This window comes from Varanus komodoensis, unplaced genomic scaffold, assembly GCF_004798865.1.
Source record: "Varanus komodoensis strain SLA01 unplaced genomic scaffold, ASM479886v1 scaffold5, whole genome shotgun sequence".
NCBI lineage: Eukaryota > Metazoa > Chordata > Lepidosauria > Squamata > Varanidae > Varanus > Varanus komodoensis.
This window is the reverse complement of record NW_025336087.1, coordinates 53,445,156-53,459,885: the sequence shown is the minus strand read 5'-3', so window position 1 is coordinate 53,459,885 and position 14,730 is coordinate 53,445,156. Positions and strand designations below refer to the sequence as shown.

Here is a 14,730-nt window from a genome sequence, read left to right as displayed (position 1 = left end):
GGTGTTTTGATATTTTATTTGGTTATATTCATTATTTCTTTGAAGACTTTGTTCCAAAATGCCTAGTCCTTCAACATTTATTTGAAGCTATTTTTAAGAAATTTTGTACCTTGTAAGGGTTCAATGCCACCAAGAAAGTGCCTTCTTTTAATTTGGATTTTTAAATACTGGGATTTTGGGAGCTGATTTTTAAAATCCTAGATAGCTACACCTATGCTTACTATCATGTTTAAGTTGCTTTCAGAGAGGTGCAGGAGCAAAATTCAGAATACTTAGGATTTTAATATTTTACTGGAGACTTGCAACTGTGAACCAAAAGGTCATTAAACTTGTGATCAATGTTAAGAAGAAGAAGAACTGAAACCACAGTGTGTGGCTTTTTTCTGCTTTGCACTGAGACTTTCAGGCCCTGAAGTAACAAACCTAACTTGCACTGGATTCATTCTGTTCCTTTTGAAGGACTTACACTCCTTCTTGGCGCTTGGCAACCAGGATAAAGTAAAAGCTTAGATAACACAGAGATGGCTTATCAGCTGTACTGTTCATGCCATGTTTTTGGCTGAACACTGTAGAAATGAAGGGATGAAGGAAAGCACAAAACGGTTCAGGCATTATCAGCATGCTGCCAAGCTTCGTTCTTTAAGATCAAAGAGACTTCCCTACACTTTAGGAATTCTAATCCTTGAGTTTAACTCATGCACAACACTCCAGTGCTGGTGGGTGGAAAAAGAAAACAAACACATAATGAATTCGGTAAGAGCATTGTGGGCTGGTAAGGAGATTGTGGCAATTGTGACAAAAATCTAGGTCTAATGATTTTTCCACACACAAATTAATCCCTAGATTTAATTTAGTTAATAAGCCAGGAATGGTGCTTGAGGTCTCTCTCAATGCAACAGCACTTGATGTCTCTCTTGATGTCAGTGGACTTGGTTATGTCCAGCTCAGGGAGGCGGAGAAGCCAGTCGCTTTTTGCTAAAGCCATTAGAGAAAGAGGCATTTGTCTTTTCAAACCCATCTGAATTAGATGTTATCATTGACACAAAATATGCTATTGCTTACTTAGTAAAATAGACTTCAATTATGACATTTAAATTAGACATCTTTGAAGACAAAGCAAAGCATAAAAGAGCCGTATTTCTGTGCCATGGATTTCAGGCAGGCATGTTGCAGGGCAACCGGCTAGCAAAAGTGAATGGACAGACCTTGGGAGCAACATGCATCACATGATCCTGACCTCATCTTTTTTTTCCCCTCATACATACGTACATACAAAGAAGCAAACAAAAGGCTGACGTTGGCCGACGTTGGCCATTATTTCTCTGCAACAGATGCCTGGAGCACAGAGAAGGGCAACGAAAAATATCAAGGGGCTAGAGCAGCTCCCCTGTGAGGAGGGGCTGCAACAGCTGGGGCTGTTCAGCTTAGGAAAAAGGCGAGTAAGGGGAGGCATGATGCAGGTGTTCAAAATCATGCACAGTGTGGAGAAAGTAGAGAGGGAAGCATTTTTCTCCCTCTCCCATAACTCTCAAACCCAGGGTAAGATTAAAGGGCGGGGGGGTTGGGTGAGATAGAAAGAACTTCCTCACGCTGTGTAAACTTTGGAACTCGCTGCCCCTGGAAGTGGTGATGGCCGCCAATCTGGGGGGCTTAAGGAGAAGAGAAAGAATGAGTCTGAGCAAAAGGAGATCAGAGGGATTTCTCTTATTCTAAGAACAAAAGAAAAGCCTTGCTGGATCAGACCCAAGCTCCACGCAGTCCGGCACTGCAGGCACACAGTGGCAAACCAGCTGCCAGCAGGATCCCTCAGGCAGGGTGGGTGCAGGACCGCCTCCGACCCAAGCTCCTCAGCAACCGGGGCAGGCAGGCAGGCAGGCAGGCCACCTCTGGTGATGGAGGCAGCCCACGGCCAGCAAGGCTGCGAGCCGCCAATGGCCTCCTCCCTCGTGGATCTGTCCACTCCCTTGTTAAAGCCCCCCAGATTGGCGGCCATCACCACTTCCAGGGGCAGCGAGTTCCAAAGTTTACACAGCGTGAGGAAGTCTTTATGGAACTGAATTTTGTGAAAGGTTTTGAAGTGCACCATGCACCAAGGGTGTGATGTGTGTTCTGCACACCAGAGCTAGGTGAACATATGTGGGTGGAAACACTGTACTGGACATTAGAAGTAGTGTGAATACTCTTGGAATTTACATAGCTTTTATTCAGAAAAGCTTAGTAAAACCCTCAATGCATGATAAGAAGAAAATGCATTTATTACATTTCCTAGAAAGAAGGAATTGTCTTTGCCAGACATAATGATTATCGGTGGGGCTCGGGGCAAATGCTCATAATAAGGGCAGAACATGTGCTCAGGAAGTCACATCAATGTTTAAACTTTGATTTTGCAAATCAGCTCTATCTAATAAGTCCTAAATGACTTACATTTCAAATTTACATATGAAACTTACATTTGAAACAAACTTACATTTACATTACATTTCACTTCTGATCTTCAGTTTTTGTTAGGATCCAGTTTCCAGCACGTCTTATGGGTAATTCCTTCCATATCACTTTCTTTCTGAAGCAGGAGAGTTTTTCTATCACACATAACTTATCTTGTTTAGCACCTTCTCCCTGAAGATTGGCAGTCCTTCTTTTACTGAAAGAATCCATTGTTGCCTGCTAAAATTTCATGAAATGATGCTGGATTTTCCAGCCCAACAGCTAATAAGGGTGGCTTAGACTAATGGACCACCAAAGGAAATAGGAATGGAATTCATTAACTCCCTGAAAGTCCTTGTTAATAGGAGCATGGGGTAGTTGAATTATATGGACCAGGTGAGCAAGAGAAATACCAGCCAACATCTATTTGCTTGGAATTTTTTTTATGAATTTAGAACATTTCATACCTGAGGTATTGTAAAGCAGTTCCCTCACCTTAAAACAGCAAAGTCTTTGGATAGTCAGATTCTTCCAGAAATCGTACCAAGTTGCATTTCTGTGTGATACCTTCAGTTGTGGTGGAAGGATGCTACAGTAAGGTGTCCTGGAAGTAGCATATATGTCTGAATTGCCTGCATCTGATTCAGGATCTGGTACATTGCCTTCCAAAATGTCAATATCCCTGGTGCCGATATTTATTGTAAATGTATGCAACATGTAAACAATATTTGGGAAGAAGATTATCACATTGTTACTGTACAAGACAATGGCCATGAAGAAAGGAATATCACTCAAAAAAGAGAAACGAACATACAGTAGAAAGAGAACTACGTATGCAGTGCAGTATAGACTCTGACCCCCAGGTTCTTCTGACATACATACAAAATTTGCTTTGATTTTGTTGTTATTTCAAACATAGATACTCTAGTCTTGACAGCAAATAAATGTTTCTGCACCTGAAGCAAACTCATAAGATCCTAGGATACTTGCTAATAAATTTAGCACTCATTTCATCAAAAAGGAGAGCTGTCAGAAGGCAGTGTCCTGAATTCTCAGTCTGATTTGGGCATTTCATCCAGACGTGAAACATGGGAAAAAATGCACATATCCTTGAAATATCAGTGCAAGATTAGAAACAAACAGGTAAAAACAAACAGTGCGTTACATTTCAGAGGTGATGAGTACAACCAGATGATCTAAAATATTACCAAGAATTTAAACTGCATGAGAAAATAGAAATAATGCCAAAGAGAATACACGGTCAGTATCTGTCTTGCCTCTCATAATGGTATTCCAAAGTTGATGTCCTGTCAGTAGAAAAACTTCCTCTTTCACATGTGTATTTGTATCATAATACAGATACCATAATATAATGAGAGCCAGTGTGGTGTAGTGATTAACAACTCAGACCTTCTGAGTTCTAGTCAGCCATGGAGTCAACTGGGTGACACTGGGCCAGTGACAGAGTGTCATTCCAACCTGCCTATGCAGTTGTTGCTTGGGGATAAGACCAAGAGCAGTAGGAGGAGAATGATGTAAGCCACTTTGAGTTCTTTAACAGAAAAAAGGTAGGATATAACTCAAATAAATGAGTAAAGGCAGGATATAACTCAAATAAATGAATCTCCTATCATTAGAACTTGGAGGAGGACCTCCCCTGATAACTTGATGCGTATTTTCAGCATGCATGTAACAAATGAAATACCCAGCATGAGAATCAAGCAGGATTGATGACATGGTTTCTAGATTTGGTATACTTGGGTAGTAGGAAGCTTCACGTCGAAGGGCAAGTTCCCATGTTATATTTGTGGTATGGGAGCTGCTTTTCAATGAATATCTGTATATTAGAACCATGTGAGTTCATGCATTCCCCCTGCCCCCATTGTTAACTCAGTTTGCACAAGCAAAACGACTCACTGCGACTAATTTAAGCCAGGGCAGGCTACAGTGCAGTTAGGCAGGATTTGAACATCCACCCCTCAGGCAAGGTTAGGCTGATTGTATAAACTTGGACAGGGCAGGTGGAAGAACCATTGCACAACCCCTCCTTCCCAGAGTTGCACTCAATGACAAGCTGGGCTTGTGACTGGGCTTTGCATATTCCAAATGGCCATCAGCCTGCAATAACTTGAAAGGGGTGCCTCGGCCTGCAGTCTTCAGCAAGAGTTCCGTGGAAAGGGAAGGGACCAGCATGTGCGTGAGAAAGCAAGATCCAAGTCTCAAATGCTATGATGTTTGTTGCCATGACGATATGTCACGAAGTGTCACCGTAATAGAAAATGTTCCAATCCTTTATGCAATTCTTGTGTTGGTCTCTTCTTTTCTTTATTCTAGTGCTGGAGTTGGCAGGACTGGCTGTTTCATTGTAATAGATGCTATGCTAGAGAGAATAAAGCATGAAAAGACTGTAGATATTTATGGCCATGTAACTCTAATGAGAGCCCAGAGGAATTACATGGTACAAACGGAGGACCAATACATCTTTATCCATGATGCACTGCTTGAAGCAGTGACATGTGGAAATACCGAAGTGCCAGCCAGAAACCTGTACGCATATATTCAGAAGCTGACACAGATAGAAGCAGGCGAGAATGTCACAGGAATGGAACTGGAATTTAAGGTACTTCACATAAAGGGTTCTCTGCTGTTTCCTTGGGGTACCTGTTCCACGGGGGAAAGAAGCAGGCTGGATTTGAAATTGTTCTAGGACAAAGGCATGCCTTGGTGTCAGTTTGCCTGCAAAAGGCCAGCAACAGGTTCCAAATGGTGTACTAATAAGCCTTTTCTCTCTCTCCTGCAGCGGCTAGCCAGCTCTAAAGCTCACACTTCAAGATTCATCAGTGCCAATCTTCCATGTAATAAATTTAAAAATCGCCTTGTTAATATTATGCCATATGAAACCACAAGGATATGTTTGCAGCCTATCCGAGGGGTAGAAGGCTCTGATTATATCAATGCCAGTTTCATTGATGGATACAGGTATTTTGAATAAGGTTATTTTGCGATGAAAATGGTTATTATTTACAAATGAATCATTTGCCAGCAGGCAGATTTTTCTCACTATCACATGATTATTGTTTAGGGTCTCTTCTGACTTTTATGCAAGCCACCACATCGTCATAGTTCCTTTCCATACACATCAGCAATCTCAGAAATCCCCTCACTGAGGTTGTTAAGGATAGGAGCTGTACTGTCGCCTCTCACTGGCCAACATCTTTTTCCAGCATTACCAGAGTGGTGTGGAAGGATCAGGTACTGCTGAGGCTCCAAAGTTACAACAAAGACAACCAGAAAGGCCTCTTTCTCTAACGCGGCCTCCATGGGAATGCAATTTGCACTTCATGTTTCTCCTTCTGAATGTGGGCAGTCACATTCTACCACTACGTTCTTCTGTGCTTCAGCTTAAGATCTTAAGATCTGCAACCTTCACCTTGATGGTCTAATCCTATTTTGACAGTAAAACCCACCAGCAGATGGTACAGAAATATACTGTGTCCATTAAGAACTTACATCCAGCTGCAGGACTGGATTTAACCTACTGTGCAGACGTTGAATGGGTGCGGACCAAACTTCCTCGTATGGATGGTGGACTTGCACTTGTGGGGAGGGAAGTATGACTGTTTGTCTCGACAGGTGTAAAAAGTGAACTACTCTACCTTTGCGTCATGAATTCAAAATTTGGCTCACTTTTGCTGATGTTCTTGAACCACTGAAAGTGTTAACAACAAAGTGCTGCAGAGCTATAAGTCATAAACTTAATAGGCTGTATGACAGTCAGTCTCAAACACAAAAATGGAGATATGCCACTAAGTGTTTCCTAAGTGCTTTCTGCGACACACAAAATTGAGCTATTAGAGTTGCATTAAAATTTAAACAAGATAAAGGCATAAATCACAATATTAACAGAGCAATTTCTTTCACAAACTTCCAAAAATAAAACAATGCTATTGTTTGATTAAACAATATTTAATATGTTTTTAATGTGCTTACAATCAATAATTTATAACTGTACATTTCTTAGAATGATGTTTCAGCAGAATGTTTACATGCAACTAGAGAGTCTTTGACTTCCTTTGATTGGTAAATGTTTGCTCTTATATTTTAAATTTAGGCAACAAAAAGCCTATATAGCTACACAGGGACCTTTGGCAGAAACAACAGAAGATTTCTGGAGAATGCTTTGGGAGCACAATTCAACTATTGTAGTCATGCTTACTAAGCTACGAGAAATGGGCAGAGTAAGTATGTGGCCTGTTTCCAGAAAGTAAATGTCAAAAATTAATTTGGCATAGGAAGTGCAACAACAAGAACAGCCATTTACAAAGAATGAAGGCAATTACTCCTGCTAGGCCAGTCAGTACGGGGGCAGGCAGTGTGGACTGGAAAAGACGCTAATCCGTGTACAAAGCATGCATGTATGAAGATAGCATGTCTAATTCAAAATGAGTTCTTTGTGCTCTTCCCCAACATCTTCATCCTGTGGAAAATGTACTTGCTAACATTGTATGTGCTGAGCAGCTGCTTTCCAGCCTGTATCCTGTAGAACTCTTTCTTCATAACAAGATCAGTCGTGGAAGGTGGATTTCCCTGAGAAATAGCTCGCCCATCACTGCATATTTTCCATGATGCACTCATGGAAGTGTACTGAGCATGTCAGGGAAAGGGTGGGACAGGACCCCAAAATGTTTTAAGCCAGAGAAGCACTTTGGAGAAAGTGACATGAGCGTTCTCACAAAAGGAATTCCAGAGTGCAGCACATACTTTGCATCATTCCAAGTTCAAAATAAAGTGTAATTTAAAAGATGTTATAAGAAATCAGCAAAAAGTCAGAAGGTCTTGGGAACTTGGCAGATGCCTAAGATGAGGACTTCAGGGCCAGGGTAACACCCTTCCTCTTGACAATTTTCTGTGGGGGGGGGGGTTGGTGGTGTTGGTTTTGTTTCTGTTGGGTTTTTTTTAATTTTCCATGAAGAAATGTTCAGTTCTGCAGACTGAAGTGCAGACACAGGGTTACCCTTCAGGCGTTTTTAAGAACTAAGCCAGTAAGGCCCAACGGACCTGACTGGTTACTGTTAGAACCTGGGTTTGTGATCTATCCCTTGCCCAAGACTCTAGAATTTTGGAGGAATAACAGAGAAAAGAAGGACTAGGTAGTATAAGTCAAAGCACCAAAGATGGAGAAAGGGATCCAAAGAAGCATCTCCCCTTGTTGACCTAAGGACTTCCACCCAGGTCCTCTCCCAGGCATTCCCAGCCTCCAGCCTGATGCTTTCTCATGACAAATGTTCCATGGAATCACATCACAGGAGAGTTCCACCTTCATGACCTGTCCACAGTTTAAACGCTATCTCTGATCTTCATCCAAACTCACAGAGCTGCTGTACGCTGAAGCCATTCAGTCACATAATTATGCAAAACACATGCACATGGCTATAATCCCAACATATCACACTGGTGTGTACAAGAACAGTATTTTCAAGGTATTTGGTGGTGTCAGTGGCAGTAGTACTGAAGAGCCCACTCCTTTCTGCATTGTCAGCAAGGGTATTCAATACATACTTTTAAGATGCAAATTAGAAACTGTAGAAACTATGGAAAAAACATTCCTGGCCAGAACAAATGACATCTTAAGTGCTAGGTGATGATGATGCCATTGTTCATTGCCTGACCATTGTTGGTAAAGATACATTTCGTGATTGTGCTCTAGGAAAGCTTTTTGTGCTTTATGTGGGCAATCAGTTCTAATATGCCAGTCTAGAATCCTGGGATTGTTTTAGGTCTGTGGGTGGTTTATTAAGCTCACCAATGAGCCGCCTTCACTGATAATGCAAGCCGCAAGGAAGGGACGGGTTCTAAGACAGGCACCCATAAGCAACTGGTATATGCCAGAAACCATGGTCTGAACCCAGTCATTGTGCTGAGAGGCTTCAAAAGAGTCCCCACCAGAAGATTAAAAAAAAAAAAAAATAGGAAAGGTGCTCACCCAGAAGCCCCCAGTCAAACATTTCCTTCATAACTTGTTGAACAAAGAACTTTTACAAGGTTGTAGTTGCTCCATCCAATTCAGGCAGACCAGTGTACTACACAGAAGCAGAGCTTGTCAGATCAGTGGGTTCAAACATCCCAGCATCTAACTGGAAGCTAGTAGATGGTGGGTTGTGTGCAGCTTTTGGAAAAACTATCTGCGTTTACACCTGGACTGCTGCTGCATAAACTGCAGGCTGCAGCATGTTCCTGGCTTGGTAACACACTGATAGGTTCCATTTCCAGGTGCTCTTCTGTTTCTTTTACTGACATCACACATTAGTTTTGGGTGGCCTCATTGAAAGGACTGACATACTCCCTCCTCTCTATATATGTCATGCTTCGATTCTGTTCAAATATGTACTGCATGTTTGTACACCTAAAATAACAATAGAAATAAAAGATAGAAGATACGTTTGTTCCAGGCTGGGTAATGATACACTATCCTTGCATTTTCTCTTGGAGAGGGCAGGAGAGGTCACATGCTCAAAATGTTTGAGCAGTACCATCTTAGGCACAGATCATGCCCTGAGCCTGGCCGTTCCCTGGTCGCAGTGTCTGCTTTTGTGCCGCATCACTAGCATAGCATAGCATAGCATAGCTTTGGAGTTGCAAGAGCACAAGCCGTTCCATCCCTTTTCTGGGTATAGCATATGTTTTTGAAGGTGCGTGTATGATTTCTATCCCGGTCAGGGTGTCTTATTTCCACACCGAGTACCTACTACACTCAAGAGTTCCACCACTTCTGAAAGGTAGAAGGCTTGTATTCATGTACAACAGTACTTCTCAGCTCTGTGAACACGCCCAGGTGGATTTCTTCTGTCAGAAGAATCAAAGCTGTGAACAAATTGCTTCCCACTCAGGAAGCTCAATATGCTGTCAGCCAGGCTGAAACATGAGTCATTTGTACCATGCCACAGTAACTGGCTCTTTCTAGAGAGCACGATGGCTGCACCAAAATGGTCCAGACACGATGCCAGTTTGGAAGCCATTCTCAAAGCCTTCCAATAAGAGGATCGAGCGATCCTGGAAGAGGAACAATTCCCGCTGTGAACATGGAAAAGGGAGGCTACTATTCATATCATTTTGCAAGTGCAGGTGTAAATTTCTACACTATTTGAGTCATTATTCTGTCTGCAGGCATACTTGGATAAAGGATACTCTGTACTGTGTGCAGCAGACATGCACTGGGTGCGATTAAACAGGGCTGCTCCGCAAGCAGAAAGGAGCGAGTTCCCTGGAGTGCCCCGTGGTCCCTGCATATCTGCGTCAGAGACTTGGGGACCTCTGGAAAGACTGGGGGAGGCTTGGGGTCTGGTCTGCCTAAGGGAGAAGAGGGCAGGGGATATCCCACTGTACAAGCAGTGTCCAACCCACCGCACTGCTTTAAAAACAGACCTTGATGGAAATACTCTGCAACCTCAGTGTCAGCTGTCTTCAGTGTGAGTGTCAGCATTTGAATACTACTCAAAATTCAGGAGGACTCCTTGCCTAAATTTGATTCTGAGAACTTGAAATATTCAATAGTTATGTGAAAAAGATGCTGAGCCACTTAAACATAGAGCTGTGTCAATTTGTTGTTTGAAAAGTCATGTGCGTCCTTAGTTCTATGATTCTGAGAGAAAACAGTTGATAATATTTTTAATATGGCAGGCTATTCTAATGAAATGAGTGCAAAGCTGGCTAAAATGCTGAGTCGTGCCTTTATTTCTTTGATTCACAGGAGATGAATATTTCATGATCTCTGTAGAAACTTGCCAGAGCAGTGAGTTGCTAGTCCTCAAGCACCAAAACAAAACAAAACAAAACAAAACACCACCATAAGGTTAAGGAAAGACTTTTTAGTCACACACACACTAATTCACATACCCCAGGATTGTTCCTCCAATTTCCTGTAGTGCAAGCAGCATGCCTGTGTACAGCCAGCGCTAAGGTGCCTTTGAGGTCCATAAGGAAGCAGCGTGCTCCCCGCACCCATCCCCAGCACCTGAGGCTGGGGAGCCACAGCGGGTGAAGGCTGCTGCCTTCCTGACCAGCTTGCAAGCTTTCCAAAGATCTCTGACTGGGCAATGCAGGACACGGCACGTTGGACAGGAGAGACATTTGGTCTGATCTGGCAGGACTGTTCTTCTGATCTTCAGATGTAATGTAAAAGGCAAAGTTTCGAGCTGCATTGCCTGTATCTTAGCTTAACCTTTTTCAAAGTCAAGATAAAGTTATATCAGAATGCACAGAACTTCTGTGGGAGACAAAGGGGGCAGGGTGAAAACCAAGCAAGCAAACAAGAAACTGGATTTTTTTTTTCCTTTGCAGGAAAAATGCCACCAGTATTGGCCAGCAGAACGCTCAGCCAGGTATCAGTACTTTGTGGTGGATCCCATGGCAGAGTACAACATGCCGCAGTATATTTTAAGAGAATTCAAGGTCACAGATGCCAGGGTAAGTTAAACATGGCATGTTCGAGTTGCCTCGTGCGTTGAGGTGGGGCAGCGTTGCTTTGCTTTTTACGAGCTTTGATTCCAGGCTTGCTTTACTGATTTACACCGCAACCAAACTGCCCTGGTCAGAGACCTGGTTGTGTTTCAGTCCTCCTCATCCTCCGTGGGGAGTGTTGTGCTTTTCCATCCATGTTATCCCCTAGTTAGCCAATATGATCCCCCATAAGGTATCTGCAAACCCAGCAATAGATCACAACAGATTGTTGCTTGCTTGCTTATTTAGTTATAGGCTGCAATCCTGTGGTCTGTAGAAAGGCATTTCAGGGGCTAGGGGATGTTTTGTATCTTTCTCTCTGAGGGCAAAAGCAAAGGGCAGCTCTCCAAATCCTCTGTGAGGTTGAAGAAATGCCCACAGCTGGTGCTTCTCCACATCAGCTCTCCAGTGTTGGGCAGCATAAGAAAGAGGCATTTCCGGGCGCTTCCTGGGCTTTCCAGGGAAGACTGTATCAGCAGCAACCAAATCTCCCACTGTGCCCTCAGCATCTCTCCAGAATGGGGAAGAATGTTCTTGGCCCTGGATATGACCCATGGAAAGCAAGAGCTAAAAAGAATGAAAACAGCTGAGAAGGGCCAAATGAAACAGGGGAAAGACCCCAGGAGTCAATGAAACATTAGAAACCGTTCCTCTGCCTCGTTTCTTCTTGGATTGCTCTGGCTGGATTGCTCTGCCCAAGCCCTTTTCCGCTGGATTGCTCTGCCCAGGCCCTTTTCCGCACTTTTTAGAGCTGCACCCTCACAAAGTAATATACGAGCAAGAGCAAGATTCAAAAAATGTAATTTCCACATCAGTAAGCATGCAGGATGCATTGAAAACCTACTGCGAGATATTCACAGTTTCAGTTAAAGGCAACATTGAAGAGGACGCTCTTTGGGTCTCACCTGGATGTCCACATAAAAAGGGCACGGTGCAGTTCAATGCGAATTGGGTTCCACGTCTTGGGGGCGCCACTGGAAAGGTCTTTTCTCTGGGGTGAATCAGCCTAAGCAGTCCTTAGAGCAGGCATTCCAAAAGGACCCGCGTGGCTGATACTAATGAGATAAAGGTGGTTCTTCAAATAGCTGGATCCACACCACGTAGGGCTTTGAGGTGACATCATAGAATAGTTGCATTGAACTAGCCGCCATTCATAGAATAGAGGCCATCAAGTCCATCTCCCTGTTCAGTGCATGACTCCATGTTAAAGCATGCCTGGCAGAGAGCCGTCCCATTGCTTCCAGTGTGGGAGAGCCCACAGTCCAGCACTCCAGACTGGTCCCAAAACCTTACTAGCAGCTGTGCTACTGGAGTAAATTCCTAGTGACAATTTCAGAGTTCCCCAGAGCCACCCGGATCCGAGCAGACACTCTGCTGTCTGTTAGGCACCAGAAGGATGCGCCTGGGAAACTGCTCACCTGTAAGAGCAGGGCTGCCCCATCAAGGGCTTGGTTGGCAACACTAGGCAGACTTGTCGGCTTCTCAGAATGCCTGTCGGGCACGAGTCCAAGGGTTATCCTGCCTTCCTTGGATTCTTAGCTGGGACATGGATAGCACTGCATGTCATCAGCATACTGATGTCATCCCAGCCAGTGCTGCTGCTTCAGATAGATTTAGAGAGCATGGTGAATTAGGCAGCATTCAGTAGCACCCTCAAGCCAAAGGCCCGGAAAGGTACCAAATTCACTCACACCCTCATTTCATTAAGTCGTCATATTTATATCCCACCGCTCTTTCCTTCCAAGGAACTTACAAAATTCTCCTCCTCCTCTCAGTCTGATCTTCACGGCAACCCTGTGGATAGCTTGTGCTGAGACTCTGCGAGTGGCCCAGAGTCACCCAGTGAGCTCCATGGCTGAGCCCAGCTCTGCTGAGTCCCAGTCCTGCACTCTTAACCACCGAACAGCAAAACTGTGGCGTTACTCCTGATCACCCTCTGTGTGTGCCTCACGAGTGAGGCCAGGCAGTCTGGGCAGGATCCCATAGTCAGCTGTGCTCTTGCTTCTCGGTATTGTCCAAAAGCATAAAAACATGCAGCATTTTTAAAGAAGATAAATGGTTCGCATTCAGAATTAATATGACATCAACACAACTGTGTGTAAAAACGCACTATTTTGGTCTGAGAAGAATTTCACCGATTAGAACAGCGTACTATTTGCACCTCATCCTGCCATGTCTGCCTCCTAATACCGTTTTAGGAATCTTTATCACTTAAGACTGTAAATATGTTGTTGTTCTGTAACAGCCCTTTAGGTTGTGCGAGCTTGAAGGTTAATGTGGTATGATTTAAAAACTGCAGAGCAAATGGCATTCTTAGGGGAAGCTTGACAAGCTCTACGCAGTACAAATTGATTCTTGGCATAGTTTTTTCCCTCAGCATTCTCATCTGTCTGCAGAGAAGAGCAACGCAATCACAACCCTGACTAGCTAATTTTCATTTTGCATTTCTTATCTGAGCAGCTGAGTCGGAGGTTCAGCATTGATATAAGATTAGCTGTATATAAACATTTTTATAGACTCTGTGCTAGCCATTTTCAAACTGTGATTTGTAACACTTCACACTTAAAGGCAGGATAAACTCCTGCCCTTCTCCATTTTGGAAGCCCTGTAGCAGTAACATTGATTAGAGAAGTGAAGCAGTGGTGCACTTCCAAGGGACAGAATGGCTGCCCCTTAAAAATGCCAGCCTGGAGCTCTGTGATTCTAGGCTTTCCCCCACTTCGGCTGCTGCTATTAAAGGTCCAAGATGCTGGATAGTGGAAGAAAGGAAGCGGATCCACAGGAGAGTTGCTAAGCCACTGGAAGCACAGGAAGACAGGTTTTGCATGTGCAAAATTTTCTAGTCAGCATCGTGCTTCTTCCTTCCAGGGTTGGGCATTTCTAAGTTCTTTGTTTTTCAACAACAGAGACTTCACAGTACAGTCCATGTCTACTCAAAAGAGAGCTTCACTGAGCTGAGTGGGACTTAGATCTAAATAAGCATTTATGGGATTGTAGCTTTAAGCAGCTTTTCAGTGCGCCACTTTGGCAAGAGTGTGCCCACAGCTTGGATGCAGCCTCGCGTAAAGGTACCATGCATCGCTTATGAGATTTCAGTTTCTAAGGTTTCGAGCCAAATTACCCTGGAAGAAAAATTGAGTGAAATCAGTGCGACTCACCTCCAAGTACATTCATTTGGAATTGGTGATTAAATGTCTTGGAGTGGCAGTTGCAGCGACATCATTCACCATTCAGCTGTAAAGACGGTGCTTTCATTTTTCTGCCATTCAGGGTCTAGTACAAGGGGTCGTTGCAATGCCAGGCACCACAGGGCTGGTGTCAAGTAGTGAGCTGGCTCAATTATGGTGATATTATATGTGAAGCGTTTGGGCATCTGAAGGCTGCCGCAGTAGCCTTCCCTCCAAAGAACATCTCGGCAATTGCCACTAGCTGAAGGGTTGGAAAGGCTGGGATTCTGTGCCGACATCGCCAAGGGCCCCAGGCTGGGGGGAGCTGCGTGACACGAAAGTGCAGCGTAAGCATGAGCACTGGCATTAAATGTGCCGTTAACATCAAAGTCCAGTGAGACTGCTCAGAAGAGACGGTCATAAATTCACCTGGCTTTCAGTGCAGGTTCAGAAGGCTGTGGGAAGCCTCAGTCTGACACTGACTGGAGCCTTGGAACAGCCTCAGTATGAAATTAGGCTCAGCGAAGGTAAACCTACGGCCATTACTCTTGCCCATTGATTGAAGAATATTAACCTTGGTGTTCACTCTCTGATCAAAGAAGAAATTAATTATACAGATTGCCTGTCACCTGCCAGAAAACGT

At 43.8% G+C, this 14,730-nt stretch overlaps 1 protein-coding gene across 17 annotated transcripts in view; it reads left to right on the top strand.

Moving 5' to 3' along the window:
- PTPRD (protein tyrosine phosphatase receptor type D) overlaps positions 1 to 14,730 on the top strand; it is a 530,840-nt gene that overhangs the window by 505,217 nt on the left and 10,893 nt on the right. For 15 of the 17 annotated variants that reach the window (XM_044445966.1, XM_044445967.1, XM_044445977.1 and 12 more), the window contains 4 exons: positions 4,759 to 5,044; positions 5,225 to 5,403; positions 6,536 to 6,662; positions 10,762 to 10,887. In XM_044445966.1, the coding sequence (XP_044301901.1) occupies positions 4,759 to 5,044; positions 5,225 to 5,403; positions 6,536 to 6,662; positions 10,762 to 10,887 (718 nt within the window). Of the gene's footprint in view, positions 1 to 4,758; positions 5,045 to 5,224; positions 5,404 to 6,535; positions 9,581 to 10,761; positions 10,888 to 14,730 lie in introns of those variants that run through there. The other 2 variants (XR_006416251.1, XM_044445980.1) reach the window with 2 other exon arrangements.